The following is a 23716-nucleotide window of genomic DNA, read 5'->3' on the forward strand; positions in this document are numbered from 1 at the left end:
GAGAAAAATAATAATGGGAGGCGTCTTTTTTTTAACGACTTTACCAATAGAGTGAGAAGCCCATAGGTAATATTTGCACCCTTCGTAAACTCCGGTTGAAGCGACTTGGTGTAGGTTTGTTTGAGGAAAATGATAAAAAAAAAAAAAAAAAGAGCAAAAGAAATTGATTAGAGGCGAGCTATGACGAAAGGACGGATCAGAGCAGAATTGGAGTCTCAGAAAAATGATTTTTCTCTCAACTTTCCAGGTCGGCAAACGAGATCGAGAAGAAACGGCTTTCGGCGTATTTCCACGTGGTGGTGAAATCGGCGGAACGCGAGATGCCGCTGGAAAATAGTGACCCTTTGAGGGGAGAGAGGCAAGTGGATGAGGAGATTCCGGGGGAGCTGAGAGCGACGAAAAATAAGGGAAAATCTTGCTCGGAATTGACAACCGAGAAGGAGGAATGTGCAGAAGCTACAGAAGATTTGGCGAAGAAGGAGAAACAAGTAAATTTGGAGGAAGAAAGCTTGAGGCGGGAGAATGAAACGCGTGAAATGTGGGAGGAGCGAACGAAGGATTTTTACAAATGTGGCGTATGCTCGAAGCTTTTCAGATCGAAGAACTTGTACGAGGGTCATTTAGTGGCGCACAGTGACGCGCGTCCTCACGAATGTGACATTTGCCACAAAACTTTTAAGCGTACGAACACGTTAGCGGTGCATCGGAGAATTCACACGCACGAAAGGAATTTCGTGTGTGACGTATGCGGCCGAGCATTTGTGCAAGCCTCCCAACTGGCGACGCATCAGAGGCGTCATTTTGAGAAGTACACGTGTTTCTGCGACATATGCGGTAAGGGATTTTTCACGAACGCCGAGCGCCACGGTCACATGAACATGAAACACGCAGCGAACGAGCACGTCTGTCACTCTTGTGGTAAAACCTTTCCGAACAATCACACGCTCGCGAGACACGCGAAAATTCACGAGCCTAATTTCCGGCCGGTGAAGCATCAGTGCGAAATTTGCGGCAAAGTATTCGCGTACAAAAATTCTCTCGTTGTTCACGTCAAATCCCACACCGGTGAGAACAAATACGCTTGTGATTTGTGCGAGAAAATCGTCTCTTCGAAAGGTTCCCTTCAGGACCATCTCCGACTTCACGGCGGTGAAAAATCCCTCGTTTGTGACGTTTGCGGCAAAGCTTTTCACAAACGCACGACCCTTGTCGTTCATAAGAGGACTCACACCGGTGAAAAACCGTACAACTGTGATACCTGCGGTAAATCTTTCACTCAACACTCCACTCTCGTCATTCACAAGCGTTATCACACCGGACAGAGGCCCTATCAGTGCACCTGTTGTAACAAATCTTTCGTATCGAGAGCCCTGCTCAATGCTCATAGCAAAGTTCATCTTGTTAGTGTCGTTATAGTCGAAAGTGCGAGATCCGCCGAGTGAACATTTTTTATTGCGGCGAGCTCGAAACGAAGAAACTTCGAATTCCTGCCAATTCATGACGCGGCGTATTTTCACTTGGCTCCACCGAACAGTCAATTACTTTCATCCGAAATAATCATTGTTCGCTCTTCATTGAGATCAATAACACTTCCACAGGGAAGTGAATGGTTGCGATGTTCGATCAACAATGACAATTACATCGAATTATATCCGTCTCGAATGAAGTAGTTTTTGGTCGAACAATTAACTGGATTTTTATACGAAAGAATTTTGATATAAACGAAATATATTCGTACTATGTACGAAGTGAAATGAAGAAGAAAAAAACTACGCATACTTCGTATTTTTCTGTACAGTTTGCGTTCTTTTTTTTTTTTATTTTTTAATAAGCGTATTTTTTCATACTCGAAAGATTATTTTGTTTTATACTTAAACTGCGATAAACGAGGTTGGTTGTTAATATTAAACGAATGAATAAAAATGCGGAAAGATGATTTTTCATGTCACCCATATTAGCACGAAATCTCAGTTATTTTACATGGTAAAAGTGCAAGAGAACCAGGCTTCAAATCGAAAAAATAATCAGATTTCTTTTCAAGGATGCATGCCTCAAGATTTCCCGATCTCGGTGTTCTGTTGTTTGTACTTATAATACGGAATTTATTGAAAAAAAAGAAAAAAAAACAGATTCTAATTGTAGCACGTATAAAATACGTTTGATGTTTGTTTTATACCGATTTTGGAGAAAAAAAGGTTCCCTGCGTTCACGGGGTATGGTGACTTTGCAACATCCCCGATATATCGACGAAAACCTTGGAATAAATCGACGAATAAATGTGGAGTCGATAGAGAAATTGAGCTATTTCATTTCTGCATATCATAGAATTAGTATGTTTTCGGTCTGAGCACTTTATACGTCGAAATTCCGCGTGAAAGTGATCAGAAAGGGCGCGTTCAGGGAGTCGCTATTTGCGCTAAAAATACAAGATATAGTAATATATCATTCAATGATAACGTTAGCGTTTGTAGCGCAAATAGCGACTCCCCGAACGCGCCCAAAGAGGAAGAAAATAGTTCGTTGAAATGAGAAGCTCTGTACAGCGCGAGATGTCTGTCATCGTGTCGAGGCGTTTGAAGCGAAAACGGAAACAAAAACGTATTGTGAGATTGACCGATGAGGGCAAGGGGCGAGGGAGGGGGGTGGGCGGGGTTGAGGAGGGGCAAAAAAGAGAAAGAAAAGAAAACGGTTAAAACAAGAACGAAGCGACAAACTGATGCGATTAATGAATTTTGTATTTCAGATACCGTCAACTTCAGTCTCCCGAAGAGTTGTCTCCAATGGTGATGTTAGAGAAGCTTGATTTGATGAAGAAAACGATAAAACCGGTGCCGAAGAAAAGAACGAGAAACACGACAACGATCACAGGAACACCGGAAAGTACGGAAATAAAATTAGGGGAAAATGTGACGAGCGGTAATACGGAGGTGAAGGAAGAATTGATGATAGACGAAGAGGATCTGCCATTGGCTTGGAACTGTTTATTGTGCGGTATATTTTTTCCAAATCAAGAACAAATGGACAACCACGAGGTTGAACATAGAAGTAAGGTTAAAAAAAATTCATGTAATATGTGCGGCCGTGTGTTTCATACGCCTTTAACATTGCGGAAACATATGAAGATACATACAGGTAGAAAACGAAAAAATTCTTCGAAAGCCACCACGGAGACACCGAAGAAGGATTGGGTGTGCGAATTGTGCGACAAAGCATTTCGACACAAGAGCAACTATTACAAACATCGACGTTGTCATCGCGAAGATGATCTTCAGTGCAAACACTGCCCGAAAAAGTTTCGGCTCCGTCGGGACATTAAGAGGCACGAGAAAACACATTTCTTCCCGAGTTACACGTGCAAAGAGTGCGATTACGAGACAACTATTCTCACCGCGCTTAGCATACACGTTGCCAAGCAACACGAGGACAAAACTTATTTACCATTCCAGTGCAACGAGTGCGATAAACGATTCCGCAAAGCTTTCGATCTCCAAGAACACTACAATATTCATTCAGGGGAAAAACCCTTCGCTTGCCAACACTGCACCGAGAGTTTTTATCTCAAACGACAGTTATCAGCTCATTGTCGTCGCTCACATCCCGAAATAGTTAAAGCGAGCAAAGTCACCAGCACAGCTTGCGACATCTGCGGCCGTGTACTTGCCACTAAAAAATCCCTCTCTCGACACAAAGAAAGTCACAATCCTACCAAATTGTATCTCTGTGATTTTTGTGGCAAGAGTCTCAGCAGCGCTGAGCATCTCAAGAAGCACAGACGCATTCATACCGGTGAAAAACCATACGTCTGCGACGTTTGTGGCAAAGGCTTCACCGATTCCGAAAACTTGCGGTTACATCGACGCGTCCACACGGGTGAAAAACCCTACAAGTGCGATCAATGCCCAAAAGCTTTTTCTCAACGTTCCACCCTGACGATTCATCGACGAGGACACACGGGCGAGAGACCCTACGTTTGCAAAATTTGCCAACGTGGTTTTTCCTGCCAGGGCAATCTCACGGCTCATCAGAAATCCACTTGTGTTTGAATTATTCTCTGACATCGACAACGAACCAATGGAAGAACAGAATTTTTCTGCCTCGCTTGGAATTCGAGTTTTAAGAATTTCTTCGTTTCGTCGACGTTCCCGTTTCCAGGAACAATATTTATACAATTTCTTATTCGTTTTGTCCAATTTCTTCTTATGTTTGTTCAAAAAATTAGCGTTATAAGAATTTATCAATGAGGAACGATAATTTTCCGCAGTTTTGTACATTAAAGTTTTGAGAATATTATAAAATACAAAAACGTTTCGAACGTTATTGACATTGAAAAAAAAAACTGTTCCATTTTATTCTTCGTTTCAAGATGTATCCTCTCGAAAAATGGAAGTAATAAATAGATTTTCAGTATTCCGTGAGTTTGTGTGTGCATAATTGGGTAAAATAGCGTCAAAATTATTCAAAATTCAGGTTCATCGGATCCGGGCGGAATTTTTGTCTGTCAACAATAGCGCATGTTCGATTGTTTTGTTTTTGTGACGAGTCAAGGAATAAAATTCACGGAGGATGATACTGAAAGAAAAAAAAAAATAAAAAATCAGGGTTGAATGAACAGGGACATTTCTAAAATTGAATATTGTGATTGCAGAGACTTCGACGTCGACGGTGCTCCGCCGACGGGAGTGCTGGATGTCAAAGAGGAAGATAGTTCAGGAAAGATAGGAGAAGCTGATCCATTGGCCATCGGACATGATTGTTCGATCGATTCGACTCGGAAGATTTTACGATCGAGGAACGTCGTCGCAGTGGAAAAAATAGGGAGAAAGAGTGAAAGAAAACGTGAAAAAGTGGTGTACGAGTGTGCCCCTTGCGGCTACAAATTTTCGCGTAGAGCAAAGTTCGAGCGTCACATGAATTCTCATAACAGGAAAAAGCCTGAGCCTGAGACTTTCGAGTGTGAAATTTGCAAGCAGAGCTTCCCCCGAAAATCGGCATTCGCTAGTCACATGCTGAAGCACAGCAGCGAGAAACCTCACAAATGTAAAGTTTGTGGGAAAGGTTTTAAGAGACCCTGGGAAGTGACGGCTCACTTGAAGATCCACACTGGTTCGATGTACACCTGCGAGATTTGTAATTTCGAGACGGCTTACAAGGTCTCGTTGAAAACGCACCACAGGCGTGTACACCAGAAGGATTATCCTTACAAGTGCGACAAATGCGAGAAGGCATTCATGTCGAAATACGAGCTGGATGATCACTTGACGAGCCACCTTGGCACGAAGGATTTCATTTGCGAGATCTGTGGCAATGCTTATTCCCAAAGGACTTATTTGCTCTATCACAAGCGTGTTATCCACGGCGTACAAAATCGTGCCCCGAAAGAGCTCAAGTGCGACATGTGCGAGAAAACATTCGCCTCGGAATACTGCCTGCAGAATCACGTTAGTCTTCATTCACAAAAATTTTTGTGTTCTCAGTGCGGTAAAGAGTTCGCGAGCAATCACTCCCTCAAAATGCACAGTCGTATGCACACGGGCGAACGTCCTTACAGTTGCAACGTCTGCCCAAAATCATTTTCACGTTCGAACGCTCTCGCTGTGCACAAGCTCACTCATATCGGTGTCAGGCCCTATGTCTGTGACTTGTGCGACAAGAGCTTCACTCAGCGAACTACGATGATGGCGCACAGACGAAAACATCCCGGTAGCCATCCCCCACCGCCGCCCACCTCATTGAGCAAATACGAAAACGTTTTAGACTCAAGTTTGTAATACTTTATTTGAGAAGGGATCTTAAAGATATACGAAGAGAGAGAGAAAGAGAGAGAGAGAGAGAGAGAGAAAATTTATCGAGAGAATCGCGAGTGACAGTGGCACGATTTCAACGTCGTTAAAAACATTTCTCGTGGAACAATTGTTTAAAATCAACTACGTTTATTTTTATTTGTATATAAAGTACACAAAAATGAACAAAAAAACGTATAGAAGTGAATAAAATAAATAGGAATATTTAAGTATTTTCGTCCGAGCTTTGACTCAATATGACCTCGATAAAAATCTCCTCATTCCTAGACAACTGATGATTATTACGCATGTAAAAGTCTACTCAATCATTTATCTTTCAAACGGTACTAAGATCCTTTGAAATCGCAATTACTTTTTCTTTCGTTTTCATTAACCATCAATGTTATCATTATTTTGTAGGTTCATCTCGCCAGATCCGCTAGGGCCCGACTATCTGACGGTTAAGATAATGGACGATATCTATCGAATTCCAAAATCCAAGTGCTACATGGTATTGAATCATCCAGCAGCTACTGGGAATAAAGCTGTTTCGGATCAAGCATCACACATGGAATTGGATAATTTCGCAAACGTGGGAACAATTATCGCGGATAAAGACGTACCTTCGGCCTCGTCGTGCTCACCGATGAATTTGAACAAGATACCGATGGTGAAAATCGGTTGTCCTCTCGACATGGAGATGAAGGCTCCTAAGCCAGTGAAGAAGAAAGGCAAACGTGGAAGAAAACCGGGGCCAGTTAAAGAGAAAAAGAATGCTCGGGTGAAAGTAGAAACTAGGGAAAACGCTGATAAAACTGCGTTCGATTGCACTTGGGTGAAGACCGAGCCGGAGGAGGTGAAAGAAAAAGAATTTTTGTGCACAACTTGTCCGAAGAAATTCCGTACCAGTCGCGTGCTGAAGTCTCACGAAAAGACCCATTTAGAGCCCCGTTTTTATTGTAACGAATGCGACTACGACACGACTGCGTTGTCCACCCTCAGTATACACATGACGAGGAATCATCCGGACGAGGCCGATGCACCCTTCCAGTGCACTCAGTGCCAGAAGAGATTTCGCAAAGCGATCGATCTTCAGGAACATTACAACATTCATTTGGGCGAAAAACCTTTCGCCTGTCAACGTTGCGGTTGTGCTTTCCATTTGAGGCGTCAGCTTTCTGCACATTGTCGCAAAGTACATCCCCGAAAGAAAGTCAGAGTAACGAGCACCGCTTGCAACATTTGCGGACGTGTTCTCTCCTCCAGAAGATCGCTTTCTCGTCACAAACAAACTCACAATCCGACGAAGCTCTATCTGTGCGATTTGTGCGGCAAAAATCTCAGCAACGCCGAACATCTCAAAAAACACAGACGCATTCACACCGGTGAAAAACCGTACGTGTGCGACACGTGTGGCAAAGGTTTCACTGACTCTGAAAATTTGCGACTTCATCAACGCGTTCATACCGGTGAAAAGCCCTACCAGTGTGATCAATGTCCAAAAGCTTTTTCGCAACGTTCCACACTCACGATTCATCAACGTGGCCACACGGGCGAGAGACCTTACGTTTGCCAAATTTGTCATCGTGGATTTTCCTGCCAGGGCAATCTCACCGCTCATCAAAAATCAACTTGTGTCTAAAGACTCTCGGAGAGATAAAAACAGAACGAGAAGGAGCCGGCAATTTGTTTCGTTTTTACACTCGTCATTTGAGTTTTCTGAATGTTTTTGTTTTTCTTCTTTTTTTTGGTCAAAGAATGCTGTGTCAAAAACGTTCTCAGTTCAGAAGATCAATTTTATCATTCACTTAATTTCTCATTCATCCTTTTTTAAAACACACTCACACACATCACGTCTTCGAACGAACGGTTGACCACTTCGAAGAAACAACGTTTCGTCAATTTGTATAATAAAATTTTTCAAATCATATCGAATTACAGACGCTACGAAAGATTCATGTTATTTATAAATGATTTAAAAAAAAAAAAAAAAAAAAAAAAAAAAACAGTAGATCACAAAACAAATATACGAACATTATGAATATTGAGGAGAGGTTCTTTTCCTCGGGTTCTCAATTTTGAGGATGCAGTGTTCGACGATGTATCGCCTCGAATCATTGAAATAATAAATACATTTCATATATTCATGATTCCGCCTGCGAATAGATTTTCTTTGGTGGCTTTTCAAAATATATAACTTTCCAATTCTTACAGCGTGGCGTTCTCACAGCGATCTGTGAACGAAAAAAAGGATCATCCGCGTGAGTGTGACAAACGCGAGAAGTCGTTCTCATATCCGAGCTCGAGGATCTCTCGACGCGACATCTTGGCCCAAAGTGTTTCATTTGCGACATCCACAACGCGTACACGCACGGTGCACGCAGAGTAGTGCTCCAATAGAACTGAAGTGTGGGGATCGCTCGACGAAACATTCGTCACGAAAATTGTCTAGAGATTTGTGGGAGAGTCTCTTAATTCGTTAAAATTTCTGTGTGTTTTCAGAGAGGAAAAGAATTTGCTAAAAAATACTGGCTCCAGACATTTGCAAAAACTGTCCAAAGTCGTATTCTGCATTGAACCACTTTTCGCCGTTTATTAATTTACTACTTTATCACTTGTGATTTGGTGTTCGACGAAAAAAAAAAAAAATATATTCTTTTGTGAGATTTAGAATGTGACGGATGAGACAGCTAAAGTGGCCACGATTTCGAAGATGTTGATTACTCATAAAAATGACCTTTCACATTCTATTTGACCGTTAATAACGCATGTAAAAATAATTCACTCATTTCGTTCAATGAAGATTCGAAAGCTCAATCGTAACTCCACGTTTTTGTCCCCTTTTTCTTTTTCATTAACCAACAATGTTATCATTATTTTTAGGTACATCACGCCAGATCCACTAGGGCCAGACTATCTGACGGTTAAGATAATGGATGATTTCTATCGAATTCCAAAATCGAAGTGCTACATGATGCTGACGCGTCCAACGAGCGGGGAAAAATCGACGTTGGATGATAAAAATCTGAGGAAGGATCTAGAGAATAGTGTGGACAACGTTGACACGTGCATTGACAGAGAAACTGTATCGTTGGTACGTTTGAAGTCGAGCGAGGTTCCATCGTCGAAGCTCGAGTGTTCCTCGGACTTGGAGGTCGCGTCAGAGCCGACGAGGACGAGAAGAAAACGGCGGATGAACGAAAAGAGGGACAGAGGGAAGAAAAAGTCTCATGAACACGAAGAAACGAGGGAAAACGAGAAAGCTGCATTGGACAATTCTTACGAGAAACGAAATCCTGAAGATCGGGACAATGTTCCATTGGATGATCGGGAAATGCGTCGAAAACGAGAAAAAAACGCTGCGAACGATCGAACCGAGGAAAACAGCTCGAACGATTATTTGAGCAGCGGTTCTATGGATTCCAGTAGAGAAGCGGAAACCGCGGAAACCGAGTCCTCGAATAATAAAAAAAAGTGCGACAAAAAATCGCCTTCGATGCCTTACGAGTGCGAGCCCTGCGGTTACAAATTTTCTCGTAAATGGAAATACGAGAGACACATGAATTCGCATTCGAGAAAAAAAGCTGAATCGCCCAATTTCGAGTGTGCTCCGTGCGGTAAAAATTTTACCCGTCCTTCCGCGTACAAGCAACACATGTTGAAGCATAGCAACGAAAAGCCTCACAAGTGTGACGTTTGTGAGAAGGCGTTTAAGAGGCCGTACGAACTCAAGATGCATCGTGATATCCACAGTGGTTCGATGCACACGTGTGACATCTGCAGTTTTAGTACGGCGTACAAAGTGTCATTGATGGTGCACAAAAAACGGGTCCATCAAAAGATCTATCGTCACAAATGCGAGCAGTGCGAAAAAGCGTTCATGTCAAAGCACGAGTTGGAAGATCACCGGACTTGTCATCTCGGTGAAAAAAGTTTCATATGTGAAATATGCGGGAACGGTTTTTTGCAGAGAAGCTACTTGGTTCACCACAAACGCGTTGTGCACGGCGTCCACAATCGAGCACCGATGGAGCTCAAATGCGAAAAGTGTGACAAAACATTTGCCACGAAATATTGTTTGCAAAATCACGTTGGTATACATTCACAAAAATTTTTGTGTTCCCAATGCGGCAAAGAATTTGCTACCAATTATTCTCTCAGAATGCACAATCGCATGCACACCGGTGAACGCCCCCACAAATGTAACATGTGCTCCAAATCATTCGCTCGCTCGAACGCACTCGCCGTTCACAAACTCACTCACACCGGTCAAAGACCGTACGTTTGTGACATTTGTGACAAAACTTTCACTCAACGTACCACCATGATGGCCCATCGAAGGAAACATCCTGGTAGTCATCCACCACCGCCCCGAACCTCTTTGGTCGAACTCGCCAACGCTGGCGATTCCAATTCCTAATTTATCGAGAAAGAGAGAGAAAAAACAAAAGCAATTCAAGTGCATTTTTTTCTTTATTCCCGAACAAGGTTCTTCGTATTCTGGGGAACTATCGGAGTTGTTGGTTTACTGTCGATGATTTAAAAAAAAGTGTATGAAACAAGTGTTCGAATGTTGAATAAATAGATAATAAGGGAAATCCGAATGTATTTCGTGTGTGCTCCGTTATAAACAAAAAAAAACCTCTACAATAACTCCTTCATTCTAAGAATATTATTCTATTCACTGCATTATTTTCTTCTCGTTTGTTGCATGAAAAATTTTCAAAGATCATTGAAAAATGTACTTTCGTTCTCCTCGTTGTAAATCGTTACGGTAAATAGACTGACTATATTATCGTTGTTTTTAGGTCCACCGCTCCAGATCCGCTTGAGTCGGAGTTTTTCATAGTAAAGATATTGGACGAGTTCTATCGAGTACCAAAGTCTCAGTGCATGAAGGTAGTGACCCTCGCACCGTTCCCGGACGCAGGGACCCTGGAAGAGTCAACTTTTAAAGTAAAATCTGCCAAGGAGAAAAAACAAAACATTAGGAACGAAGAGGAAACACCGGGGCCTGCACAGGCGATGGAGTTCGTCGCTGTTAAAACGGAGTATCCTTCGGACGACGAAATGATGAAACCGGAGGAGTCATCCGCTAAGCAGGACTTGGAAAAGAAGGAAACTGAAATTCAAGATAAAATGATTGATTCGTCAGCAGCTGAAGACTGTAAGATTAAGAGCGAAGCAGAATCGACACCGCCGATTAAGCACGAATCCATAGATCTCGACGACGTTCCTCTCGACGAGCGAGAATTTCTCCTGAAAGTGCCATCGAAAGGGAGCGAAGAGAATGCGTTAGGAGATGAAGATGAAGGTTTCTCAATATTGGGTTTCCGCAAATCCGCCGACTTCAAAAGATCCAAAAGCGAAGCGATATTCGTGTGTAAACCTTGTGGTTACATGTTCAAGCACAGATCAAAGTACGAGAGACACATGTACATGCACAACGGTCAACGGCCACGATTAAAAAGTTACAAATGCGAGCCTTGTGGCTTTAAATTTTCCTCGAAGCCTAAATACGATCGTCATATGAATATTCACAACAGAGAAGACGATGGAACTATTAATTACGACTGCAGACCGTGCGGTTTTCAAACCGCTTACAAATCCAAATACGATCGTCACATGAAGATCCACAGTAAAAAAAAAGGCGAAGAATCGCCTTACCATTGCTGTCCTTGCGGCTACGATTTTCCTTGTCAATCCGAATACGATAGGCACATGAGTCTCCACGTTGGCAAACATGCCGAGTCGATGAATTACGACTGCGAGATTTGCGACGAAAAATTCGACTCCAAATGGAGATACGATCGTCACATAAAAACCCACAACAGAGTCAAGCCCGAGCCCGTTGACCACGAGTGCGAAATTTGTGGCAGACACTTCTTAGGAATAAATCCATTCAAAAAACATCTTCAGTCTCACAGTGACGAGAGACCACACAAGTGCGATCTGTGCGGTCGTGCTTTCAAACGATTGCATGAAATGAAAAAACATCGAGACATACACGGCGAAAGTGTTTACAATTGTGACACATGCGACTTTTCCAGCAATTATTGGCTCGTACTGAGGTCACACTTGAGATCTGTACACAAGGGTATCCGTTCTAAAAAAGCTGACCGCAAAGAGGAAACTTAAGCTACTCTTTGCTACGATCTTTTTATTTCATCCAACGATACAACAAGGAAAATTATAATCATTTTGTACGTTTTGTCGCTGCTTCTCTAGAAATTTTCCTGAAAGCGACCCTGCAAAAGGACCTCATTGATGGTCCTAATTTTTAACAACACATTTCGATGCCAAAAAAGACGTTGTCTAAAGACGAGAACGACTCTGAACATCTCTAACTCGTGAAATCCATTCTAAGGGGCCACGTCGAGGTGACACCGAATTGTTTGTCCGATGCTTCACCAACGTTCCTGAAGTCCATCGAGCTGGAGGACCAAAAGTTCTGTTCCCTCTTAAATTCGTCGAGAGTGAACGGATGGGATTTCTGTGGAAGGGACAGACATATAAATTGAGACTGTGAACGGTTCTACCTACGTAAAATTGATGAATAGTGTTTAATATTCGATCGTGTGCGAGCACGCGTCGTGTAAACGATGGAAAAGTGTAGTATCAAATAAATAGTTGATAAGATATTTGATAGACTGCGATAACGTGAGCTTCGTTTTCAATAAACCTCACAAACGCCCGCTAGTTTTAAGGTGCATTGTGTTAAGGCATGTAGAAAAGGTTTCAGGGTGATTGCGAAAAGCGATTTTTTCGGCATTGCCGATTTCATTAGAATTTTTCATCCGCTGTTTTTTTTACTTGCGACTGATGTAATTGAAATGGTTTTTAGGTCCTTCGAACGAGATCTGCTAGGGCCTACTTTTGCGAAGATAAGAGTAAAGAAGGACGTTTTTCAAAGGCCGATGGTGCATGCGGCGATGTTGAGAGCTCCGAAGACCGAAGACGCGCAAATTTTTGATGTGTCACGTCGGAGAACGGAGGTAAACAGTCGAGCCAAGCAAAATAAGTCAACGAAAAATACTACAGAAAAAAAGGCAATACAACAACCGGCCATAGCTCCGAGGTCGAAACTGGTATCGTCAACGAAGAAAAAAACAACGAAGAGCAATGGGAAGATTGAAAATAAGGAGGAACAAGCCGAGAAGCCTGATTCAGCGAAGCCAAAAGAACGAAACGTTGGGACCAAAATCAAAACGGAGTTTTCTACGAGTGTGGAAATTCTGGAAGATCATGGAGACCACAGTGATGATTTCCGACTTGGAAACCCGTTGGAAAATATTGAGCTCGATAAAACGGATAAACGTAAGGAAAAAGTGAAATTCGAGTGCAATACGTGTGGCAGGACGTTCGTTATAAAATCTCGATACATGGCGCACGTCATCAAGCACAGCGTTGTTAAGGCTTTTGTGTGTGACCTGTGTAATAAAACGTTCAAGAGGAAATGTGCCCTCAAGGCTCACCGTAGACTTCACAAAGGCATAAGATACATTTGTGACTATTGTAAAGCGAGTAAATCAAGCAAAATGGCTGTGAGATGTCACATCAGAAGAGTGCACCTCCGAGAGCATCCTTTCACTTGCGAGCAGTGTGGAAAGCGTTTCATGACCAACTGCGATCTCAAAGATCACATAACCCTTCACCTCGGTGTTAAATCTTTCATCTGCGAAAGTTGCGGTAAAGGTTTCATGCGACAATCCGCTTTGGGTCATCACAATCGACGAGTGCATGGTATAATTAAAAAAGTTCTGACTAAAATTCACAAGTGCAAAACTTGCGATAAAAGTTGCTCGTCCGAGTACGCGTTACGCGTCCACGTCGAAACTCATACGAGGAAATACTACTGTGCCGAGTGTGACAAAGAATTCGTTAACAACACGAGTTTACAATTGCACAATCGTAAACACACCGGTGAACGTCCCTTCCAGTGTGACCAGTGTCCCAAAAGTTTCACGCGTTCGAGTGCCTTTGTAGTTCACAAACTAACTCACACCGGTGCCAGACCCTTTGTTTGTGATATATGTGGCAAAAGTTATACCCAACGAACTACCATGATGTCTCACAGAAAAAAACATCCTGGCAATCATCCAAGACCGCCACCGATTTCCCTGCTCAAACTCGTCAAGGATACTCGACAGTGAGATACGCTTTCGAATTAATCATTTCGAACCTGCTCGAGAAAAGGTGTGTGCGAAGTATTGACACGAAAATGGACGAACGAATGAGCAGAATTAGAAGTCTTTCTGATCATGTAATTTATAGTAAATATAAAAATAAATCTCGCTCGAAAGATTTAACGAATATTCTAAAATGTTAACTTATATTTTGCAGTCAATTTTGGCGAGCGTACTCTGCCACTCGTTTGACTGAACAATATTATTTTTGCATGTCAACTCATACTCGAGATTGATGCACAGAAAGAATTATGAAATAAATTTTACAGTCAAGTTCCTTCGTTCAGTCAAAATGCTTGTTAAAATGTGCGTTGAGAGTAATAATATCAAGAATTTCGTGCTGCCCTTTCGCTCCCGAAGCTTCATTTACATATATTTTCAAACATAATTCTTCCATTGTGCGATTGAAATAATTGCTGAAAAAAGCTTTGGTATTTGTGAATTAACTGTCAACGTTTTATTATTTTATTTTTAGGTACATTGCACCGGACCCTCTGGGGCCAGATTTTCTCACGGTAAAGATAATGGACGATATCTTTCGAATACCAAAATCTCTGTGCTACTTCATGGTGAAAGAACCGCTGAATCGAGGAGACGAAGCGGTGTTGGCCGAAAAATTGAAGAGTAGAGAAAATGAGGCGGAAAGCGAGGAAAGCGGGTCGAGGAAATCGATTGAGGAAGGATCGAAAGAAAGGCTGATGGTGAGAGCTGAAAAAGAAAACAAAGTGGAGGCAGAAAGAGAAAATCAGAGAGTGAGGAAACACACTGCGATGCCCGTGGTCGCAGAATCATCGAGTAAAAGTGGAAAAGCGACGAATCAAAGATTAGTGGAGAAAAATTGTAGAGTACTCGACGCCGTTCGTCCGGCCGCTTGCAACAGCGAACCACGGAAGACAAAGGCCGAAAGGAAGGGCGAGAAGATACGAGAGTCCGTGACTTACGAGTGTGAAACTTGTAGCCTGAAATTTGCTCGAAAGAGGGAATACACGATTCACATGGTGAATCACAGTACTCTGAGGTCGCACAAGTGCGACATTTGCGAGAAAGCGTTCAAAAGAAAATCGGAGCTGAAGTGTCACGTTCAGCTTCATAGTGGTATAAAATACAATTGTGACGAGTGCGATTTCGTGACAACGAGTAAAGTAGCTGTTAGATACCACGTGAGGCGAGTACACCAGCGTGATTTTCGTTACAAGTGCGAACAGTGCGACAAATCTTTCATGTCGAACTGCGAGCTCAAGGATCACCGGACCAGTCATTCGAACACTAAAAGTTTCATTTGCGAGATATGTGGAAAGGCTTATCTACAAAAGTCTTACCTCGGTGCTCACAAGCGTACGGTACACGGTCTTGTACAAAGAATTTTGACGAAAGATCATCGCTGCAGCATCTGCAACAAAAATTTCGTCTCGGAGTACATTCTTCAAAATCACATCGGCATTCACTCCCGCAAATTCTTGTGTCCTCATTGCGGCAAAGAATTCGCCAACAATCAGTCTCTCGCCATGCACAACCGTATGCACACCGGTGAACGTCCTTATTCCTGCAGAATGTGCTCAAAATCTTTCGTAAGATCGAACGCTCTCGCTGTCCACGAGCTGACCCACAGTGGAAAAAGACCCTACGTTTGTGATCTGTGCGGCAAAAACTTTACACAGCGGAGCACGATGATGGGACACAGAAAGAAACATCCGGGCACGCATCCTCCACCGCCACCTACGCTTTTGAGCAAACTCGAGGGTTCCATCGGTTCTAATTCTTGAGAAAAATGTATTTTTCATTTGTTCTGTTCCCTTTTCAACTTCATCTTCTGTGCAAAGCTCCTCATTGACGAAAGGAAAGCTCAGAAAAAACAAACTCAAAGTGTTTGGAGTCTTGAACGATGTAAAACGAGACGATAAAAAAGTGTTTCTAATCGAATAAATAGAAAGTAAGAGATCGATAAATATATATTTATATATTCGTGTGTCGTCTTCGAATAAACGCACCTTCGTCGATGCCTCGTAGTTATCCAATCGAAATTAGTTGTTATGCATGTCGAAGATGTTTTTGAGATCCCCGATACAAAGTTATATCTCGCTCACGTAACCCTACTGACGAAAATGTAATATTTTTTTTTAGGTACATACCGCCCGACCCCCTAGGGCCAGATTTTCTCACGGTTAAGATAATGGACGATTTCTTTCGAATTCCAAAATCACTGTGCTACTTCATAATGAGGCATCCACCGCTTCAGGAAAGATCGAGCGGGGGCAAAACGGCGGGCGGGGACACGAGTAAAACGAAGAAGATCGTTAACGATCCAACGATCCCAAAGTCGAGACCGATGGAATCGACGGAGAACGAGGCATCTTCGAAGAAAGCTGCGAATATCGATGAGTCCCTGCGAGGTAGAAGAACGAGGAAACAGAAAAAAAATTACATTTCCCCCGTAGAGAAGAGCGACGCTTCGTTCGTTGAAGAAAACAGAGGAATTGCGCACGTGGATGGAGAATATTCGAGTCAGGACAGCAACTTGATCGATATCGATGACATTCCTCTTGATATTCGAGAGGCTGAGGCTAGCAAGAGAAACAACAAATCGAAAAATAAAAAAAAGCGTAAAGTAACGAGTTACGATTGCGAAACCTGCTCGTTAACGTTTTCACTCAAAGGACAATACAGGCGTCACATGGTTAAGCACAGTACCGTGAGGTTGCACAAGTGTGACATTTGCGAGAAAGCATTCAAGAGGAAATCCGAGCTCAAGAGCCACATGCAGCTCCACAGCGGCGTTAAATTTAACTGCGACGAGTGCAACTTCGTAACGACCAATAAAGTGTCCGTTAGGACTCACGTTAGGCGCGTGCATCAACGTGATTTTCGTTACAAATGCGACGAGTGCGACAAGAGTTTTATGTCGAATTGTGAGTTGAAGGATCATCGTACCAGTCATCTCGGTACGAAGAGTTTTATTTGCGAAATTTGTGGCAAAGCATACCTGCAAAAGTCCTACTTGGTCGCTCACAAGCGCACCGTACACGGCGTCGTTCAAAAAAGCTTGGTCAAAGAGCACCATTGCGATATTTGCAACAAAAATTTCGCTTCCGAGTATATCCTGCAGAATCACGCGGGCGTACATTCGAGAAAGTTTTTATGCACTCATTGCGGCAAAGAATTTGCCACTAATCATGGCTTGCAATTGCACAGTCGCCTCCATACCGGTGAACGACCCTTTCAGTGCAAACACTGCTCGAAAAGCTTCACACGACCAAACACTCTTAGACTTCATAATCTCACGCATACCGGCGAACGTCCTTACGTATGTGACCTTTGTGGTCAGAGCTTTACGCAGCGGAGCAGCATGATGGGACATCGGAAAAAACATCCGGGCACTCATCCACCACCACCGCCGACCTTCTTGAGCAGATCCGAGAATAAAAGTGATCCTAATTCCTAAATTTATTCTCTCGTTTGTCGTACGATTGGAGAACATAGTGAATTCAATGGAGAATTACCGCAAAACATGGAACAGGATACAGAGATCCACGAAAAAGTTACCAAACTTAATGACACAAGCCCAATGATTAAACAGAATTGAGATTGCTCGTTATTCTATTTTTGAATCCCAATTGCCTACTCCTCTGTTTGAGAAAAATAAATTACTTCGCTTAACAATAATTCTGCAGAAGAATTTGACTAAAGTAATGAAAAGAGCAGGCTCCTTAAGTGTGAAACTCATGATTGTACTTCTTTCTCAACGTTTCGAGTTCATGAGACATCACATAACGAATCCGGGGCCACTGAAAGCTATCGAATTCGAACCTGTCGTCGATCTTTCGGGAAAAATTATCGAACGCATCGTTAAGATCGAGTAGCAGTGTTTTTGTAATAAAAAAAAAACACAGCTTGGAAGCGTGTAAATACCAGCTGTTGTACGTTATATAATTTAAATAAAAGAAAAGAGAAAAAAAAAAAAACAAGTTGTCACACTAGACCGAAGAGTAGGAGAACAATGTTTGAAATTTTTTGTCATTGAGCGAAAACGTAATCCTTCGATTCACCTCTTAGAAGATAAAATGGCTTTGCATGTGAACTCGATTAACGATTTGTCATCGGTATACACGAGATTTACGTTTCGTGAAAATATATCAACAGTCTTTAATTTCTCTTTCTTTCTCTCTCCTTCTATCTATCTCTTATACCGTTGACTTGCTGTTCCCTCGTCACTGACAATTTTATGATTTTTTTAGGTACAATCCGCTAGATCCACTAGGGGCATCATTTCTGACGGTTAAATTAGGCGACGATTACTTTCGTATGCCGAAGTCACTGAGCTTGTTCATGAAGAAGCAAACGCCATCGAACGAGGAGAATACAGCGGAGGAACATTTCAAGATGGAGGTGGACGATGAGCCTGAGAAAATCGAGGACATAAAAATCGAGATAGAATCGCCGAAGAAGCCACAAGTTATATCGAAATCCGAGAAAAACTCGAAGAGCGAAAAAATTGTGAAAATATCGAAAAAACCGTGTACGCGAAAGAGCGTTAAAGGAAAGAGAGAAAAACGAGAGAAGATTGAGACTAGAGAAATGAGCGATGATGCGAACGAGACTAACGATTACGAGGAGTTTGACGATTTGGACGAAATACCCTTGGATTACAGACAAAAAAAAGCAAAGTTTGGAAAATCCAAGAAACTACTCACCTGCGAAATATGCTATTTGATATTCGATCGTAAGAGCAAACTTACGAGTCACATGTACAAGCACAGTAATTCAAGACCACACATATGCACCGTTTGTTCGAAGGGCTTCAAAACGAGCGCTTATCTGGCAAGACACATGGAAATACACGACGATACGATGCAAGAGCACGCGTGTAGTTTATGCGATTTCAAAGCTCGTACAAAGCCTTACCTGAAGATACATCACATTAGAAAGCACACCGATGACTATAACTTCACGTGTCAAGAGTGCGGAAAACGTTTTAAGGTCCAATCGGATTACACGACCCACATGAAGGATCACGACATGGAATCCTGCGTTTGTGACATTTGTGGCTCTTCCTACACCAGCAAAAGTTCTCTCTACTTCCACAAGCATTACAAACACAAAACCAAGGTCAAGGAGTTCGAGTGTCAGATATGCAAGAAACGTTTCAAGAGCCAAAAGAATCTCAATACCCACGCCGAACTTCATAAAATGAAGTACGTCTGCGAACAGTGCGGTATGGAATTCAAGTCGAAATACGGACTGACGAAACATCTGCGAACTCATTCCGGTGAAAAATCCTATCTTTGCGCCATCTGCGGTAAAACATTCGGATGTTTGAGCTCACAAAAAATTCATCTTTTAACTCACGTCGGTGAGCGTCCCTACGTATGTGACATTTGCGGTCAGAGCTTCACTCAGAGGTCACCCATGATGCTTCATCGGAGAAAACATCCAGGCGTCAACCCACCGCCACCACCCATTAAGATTACCAATCTTCTTCATGGCGTTCAAGACAAAATTATCATCAACAAAAATCCCCGCAAAGACGATCCTAAAGACGTCTGAATAAAACTCTTCCGGTGACAGCGATTTAGTTTTTTTCTGTTGATTTCGTAATTTTTTTTTTTACGATTCAATAACTCGAAATTTACGAAGTGTAAATTCCGTTCGTTCGATATATCCGCATACTCGTGCGCATGGAGCGTTTCTGCGAACTTCGTTACGGTCACTCTCGACCCATCGATCCATTCATTTTTTGTACTATTCGTCGAAGCAGCACAAATTACTCCTTTCGTTTTAAAGTAAATTTTGAATATCATTCGGTATTCAATTATTTCCAAAATCATCGAATACCGCGGATCAAAATGATTGTTTGATGAAGACTCATTTGCGTTCGAATTCCTAATGAGTAGTACAAAAAATCGGTGATGCGGTCACATCGGCGGGCATCGTACTTTATATTGAAAATTGATAAAGCTTAAGTTTGTGTATTTATCAAAATGAAAAAGAAAAATATATTGTACTCGCGCTCTACGTTGTTTTACTGCGTTTACCTGAAATTTTTTTAAATCTGCGCACAGGAACTGTGATTTATTCTCCAATGAGATTCGAAATTAATTTTTAATTGTCAGGAGTAATGACACATGTAGATATCTGGTCGTATATAAATGTAATACGTCATGAAGAACGAAATAAACATTTTTTTTGTAAATATATAAATGCAAATGTGTATGCGTACATACGAATTTGAATAAAAATTCGAAATATACGTAAAGAGATGAAATAAACAGAAAGAAAAGATTGAGCAATGGGTGGTCACATTGTGAGCGAAAGGGCACATTCGAGATCGGGCATGTCAATCATCAAAAAATATTTTAAGGTATGAAAAATAAAGATTTATAATTAAAAAAATGAAAATGTGATGGGAGTGAAAAGAAAAATGGGTTCGATTGAGCCTACGAAAAGCTGACCCAATTTTTTTTTTTTTTTTGGTGGAGTAGCGAACTTGAGCTACGAACGATACGTTTGTCTCCATTTAATTAACACTTATTTGTGATTTCTAGGGTTGCTCGGTTATCGTATTTCAATACGAAGAGTCCAATTGAGAAGAATAATCATGGCAGTGAAGTGAATCCATGCAGGGACAAATTAGGACCGACAGACGAACAACAACGACAACAACAACGGGAGAGTGCAATTCTGAGCCCCCTGACATCGGTGAGAACGACAACGGCGACTGAAATGGTCATCGATATCGCTGAAGAAAAGCCTGTCAAGGTCGAAGCCACGATGGAAGGGACGAATGTTTCCGATAGAGCAGAACCAGCAGCATCTCAAATTTCCATGAATCGTGAAAATCCTGAAAAATCCAATGAGACATGCGAATCAACGGTTCTTAATCTTTTAAAGAAGGAAAAAATCGTTGCCGTCAGCCCGGTGCTTAAAACAATCGTGGATTTCTTCAAGCAGAAACAATCCGGAACGAAGAAACAAGTTTTCTTCAGAATCGAGAAAATGAATGATAGAGCTTCAAATCGAGGGATTAATTCGACCACGAATTCTAAAACGTCAACAACGACTCTCGATCAAAGTTTTTCGGATCCGGATATTCGAAGCAACGCGACACCGCCCGATACGAACACGATAAATAAAAATTATTCGACGGCAAATAACATAACAGGAAACATAAATTTAGCAGAGATTGCGCGATTGAAATCTGGCTCTCAGATCACGGGAACAATAAATACCTTACCGATGGAGTGTCTGCAATCTGAAAAGTTCATAAAACTGAGCAAATTATCGGGTCCAACATTAGAGAATATCGTGTCTTCTGCAAGCACAGAAAATTTGGAGAAAATCCGTAAAATGCCAAAGCTCGCAGTGGATTATACTCACAAAAAAAAATTCGTTGGTATCAGAATAATTTCGGGCAAAGAGTTGGAAAAAGTGTTACACTCTAATGTGAGCCTGCCGGAAAAACCTCGAGAAATCGAAGCTCCGAGTAGAGGATTCGGTGACGTGGCTCGATCGTCTACGATACTCGTTGGAAAATTTGGTGGCCGGAGAAAATCTTCCAATGCTCAAATGCAGAAAGAAAAAGTGAACATGAAAAGAAATAATGCTAACGACACGGTGTCGGCTCTGAAGTTGCGAGACGTTGTCGAGTGTCTTAACGAAAAGCCTGATACCCTTGACCTCATAATTAACCAAGTAGCCACCAACTCTCTGCCGATTGACAATGTTTCAACGGAGAGGCCAAAAAAATCTCAAATTTTTGATAAAACGATGGGCTCCGGTCGCAAGCAGTTAGAGGAACGGGCGAGCCCAAAAAAATCTCAGATCGGTCATTCCTCGAGTTCACTGTCGAGTACAAGTCGAAGATCCCAAAGATTGCTGGAAATAGCTAAACAGAAGGATTACAAAGGTCCAGTTTTTAAGCAACTGTTCGTCGATCTTGGCTCCTTCAACCGAGATTTCTTGATCCGCAACAACGTTCAACCTTTCGCGTGTCCAATCTGTCATCGAAAATTCAAGTATCGTTTCGGTCTGCAGAAACACACGAGAGAGCAACATCGTTGCGTGACTCTACAATACGATTGTGAAATTTGTGACTTCAGCACAAAACATTATCCTCGTCTTCGCGAACACTTTATGGAGCAACACACGAATGAGAATAAATATGAGTGCAAGGAATGCGGCAAACTATTCAGGCTTGAATCAGATTATACGACTCATTCCAAAAAACACGAGGAAGGATCACGACCTTTAAACGCTACTGAAGAACCGTATCCGATTACGAATTTCCTCCACGATCCTAGGAATTATAGGGGCACCATAAAAACTGAGTCTTTTCAAAACACATTAAGCAATAAGCGATTGAGAAGTGGAAAGAGTCTGGGGAATCAAACTAAACGTTGGAAACAAACCCACGAGCAACAATTGTGGTGTCACGTTAAGGAGGAAACACAGTTTCGGGAAACTCTTGAAAACTCCCTTGCATGAAAAAGAAAATTATTGTTATGAGCATCCACAAAAATTATTATTTGTTAATCGTTATTTGGAAAATATTATTTAATCAATTCTCGAGCTTAATTCTTCCGAGAGTCGATTTTGTGATCGAAATTATAAACAGATGTTAAGGCTGATGCACCGAACAAAAGTATCTAAGAATTACTTATTAATCAATATGTTTAGTTTTCGTAAATTATGTTTTTCTACTAGTGCTATGAAGCTAATCTGTGCTTCAAGTTATCCAATTTATTCTACAATATTCGTTAATGATCATCAAATGACATTGTATTTGGTTATACGCAGAATAAAGGAAAGCTGGTCAATACTCTAACGGGAATTTTCAACTCGTTCTGTTCCCTTATCGAAAAAGGCTGTTTAGGAGGAGGGTCTTCTGAGGCATGCTGAAAAGGCGGCGTGGTTACACCTTTCGACATGTTATTCGTTCTCATGATCCTCTCACTAAGCTGCTGTCTCATTCTCTTTCTTATTATTGATTCAACGAGTTATGATTTTTTTTTAAATGAAAGGTAGAAAAATTTCTCTCATCGATATTTGCAGGAAAGTTTGAAAACGTGAGTAAACCTATCGAGTACGCTGAGGTGGGGATTTCATAGCTGAAAGTACGATCCGTTGAAATGTTTGTTTCGTTCGTGTCCATGGATTTGTTTCATCTTTATCTTACAGCATTTACTCATATTATTAATTTATGTTTTAGGCAATAGTGCTTCGATTCGATATGCCAGTGGTTACGAAACTGGAAATTGTGTCGAAATTGGAATCTCAATTTCAAATATCACTTCGTAAAGTTAGTTGGACCGGTGCTTAATTCGAAGGATAAGGAAGTGGAGAAAACACTCGATAATGAGATCTGAACGAAGACGCTTCTTCCGGACTTGGGAGAATCTTGGGAATTTATTGCTGCGAATTTTATCAACGAGGAACGCTCACAATTTGAAGTTTCGTTTCAGCAAATTTGCTGTGTTTTGTTACATTCGATGATCTCTCGGAGACAAAAGAAAATTGAGAAAACAGAAAAAACTTGAAGCTTTTTCTGCATCGTCTCCATTCGATGATTCTTGGAGTAAGTAACGTCCGCGGTTTACAACGGTACAAACACTTTTTCCGAATCCATACTAACTATGATTTTTTCTCTGTTCTAGAATCATCGACGAGCCACTGGACTCAATCGGCTAGCTGGACAAGTTTAAGACCGATTTCGCCACGGGTGTGAGAATCCAACGAGGAAAATAAGGAAAAACGTTG

At 41.7% G+C, this 23716-nt stretch overlaps 1 protein-coding gene across 18 annotated transcripts in view; it reads left to right on the forward strand.

Moving 5' to 3' along the window:
- The window catches only part of LOC122410056 (zinc finger protein 557-like), a 54396-nt gene that overhangs the window by 18310 nt on the left and 12370 nt on the right, over positions 1–23716 (forward strand). Inside the window, exons 5-6 of one of the 18 annotated variants that reach the window (XM_043418062.1) lie at positions 14442–15736; positions 16088–16158. The exons of 4 other annotated variants lie outside the window; for them this stretch is intronic. In XM_043418062.1, the coding sequence (XP_043273997.1) occupies positions 14442–15729 (1288 nt within the window). In that variant the 3' untranslated portion in view covers positions 15730–15736; positions 16088–16158. Of the gene's footprint in view, positions 1–247; positions 2253–2743; positions 4408–4645; positions 6056–6200; positions 7931–8663; positions 10385–10588; positions 12422–12624; positions 13977–14441; positions 20162–20505; positions 22785–23716 lie in introns of those variants that run through there. 13 more of the 18 variants (XM_043418059.1, XM_043418057.1, XM_043418069.1 and 10 more) reach the window with 13 other exon arrangements.

This window comes from Venturia canescens, chromosome 4, assembly GCF_019457755.1.
Source record: "Venturia canescens isolate UGA chromosome 4, ASM1945775v1, whole genome shotgun sequence".
Lineage (NCBI taxonomy): Eukaryota > Metazoa > Arthropoda > Insecta > Hymenoptera > Ichneumonidae > Venturia > Venturia canescens.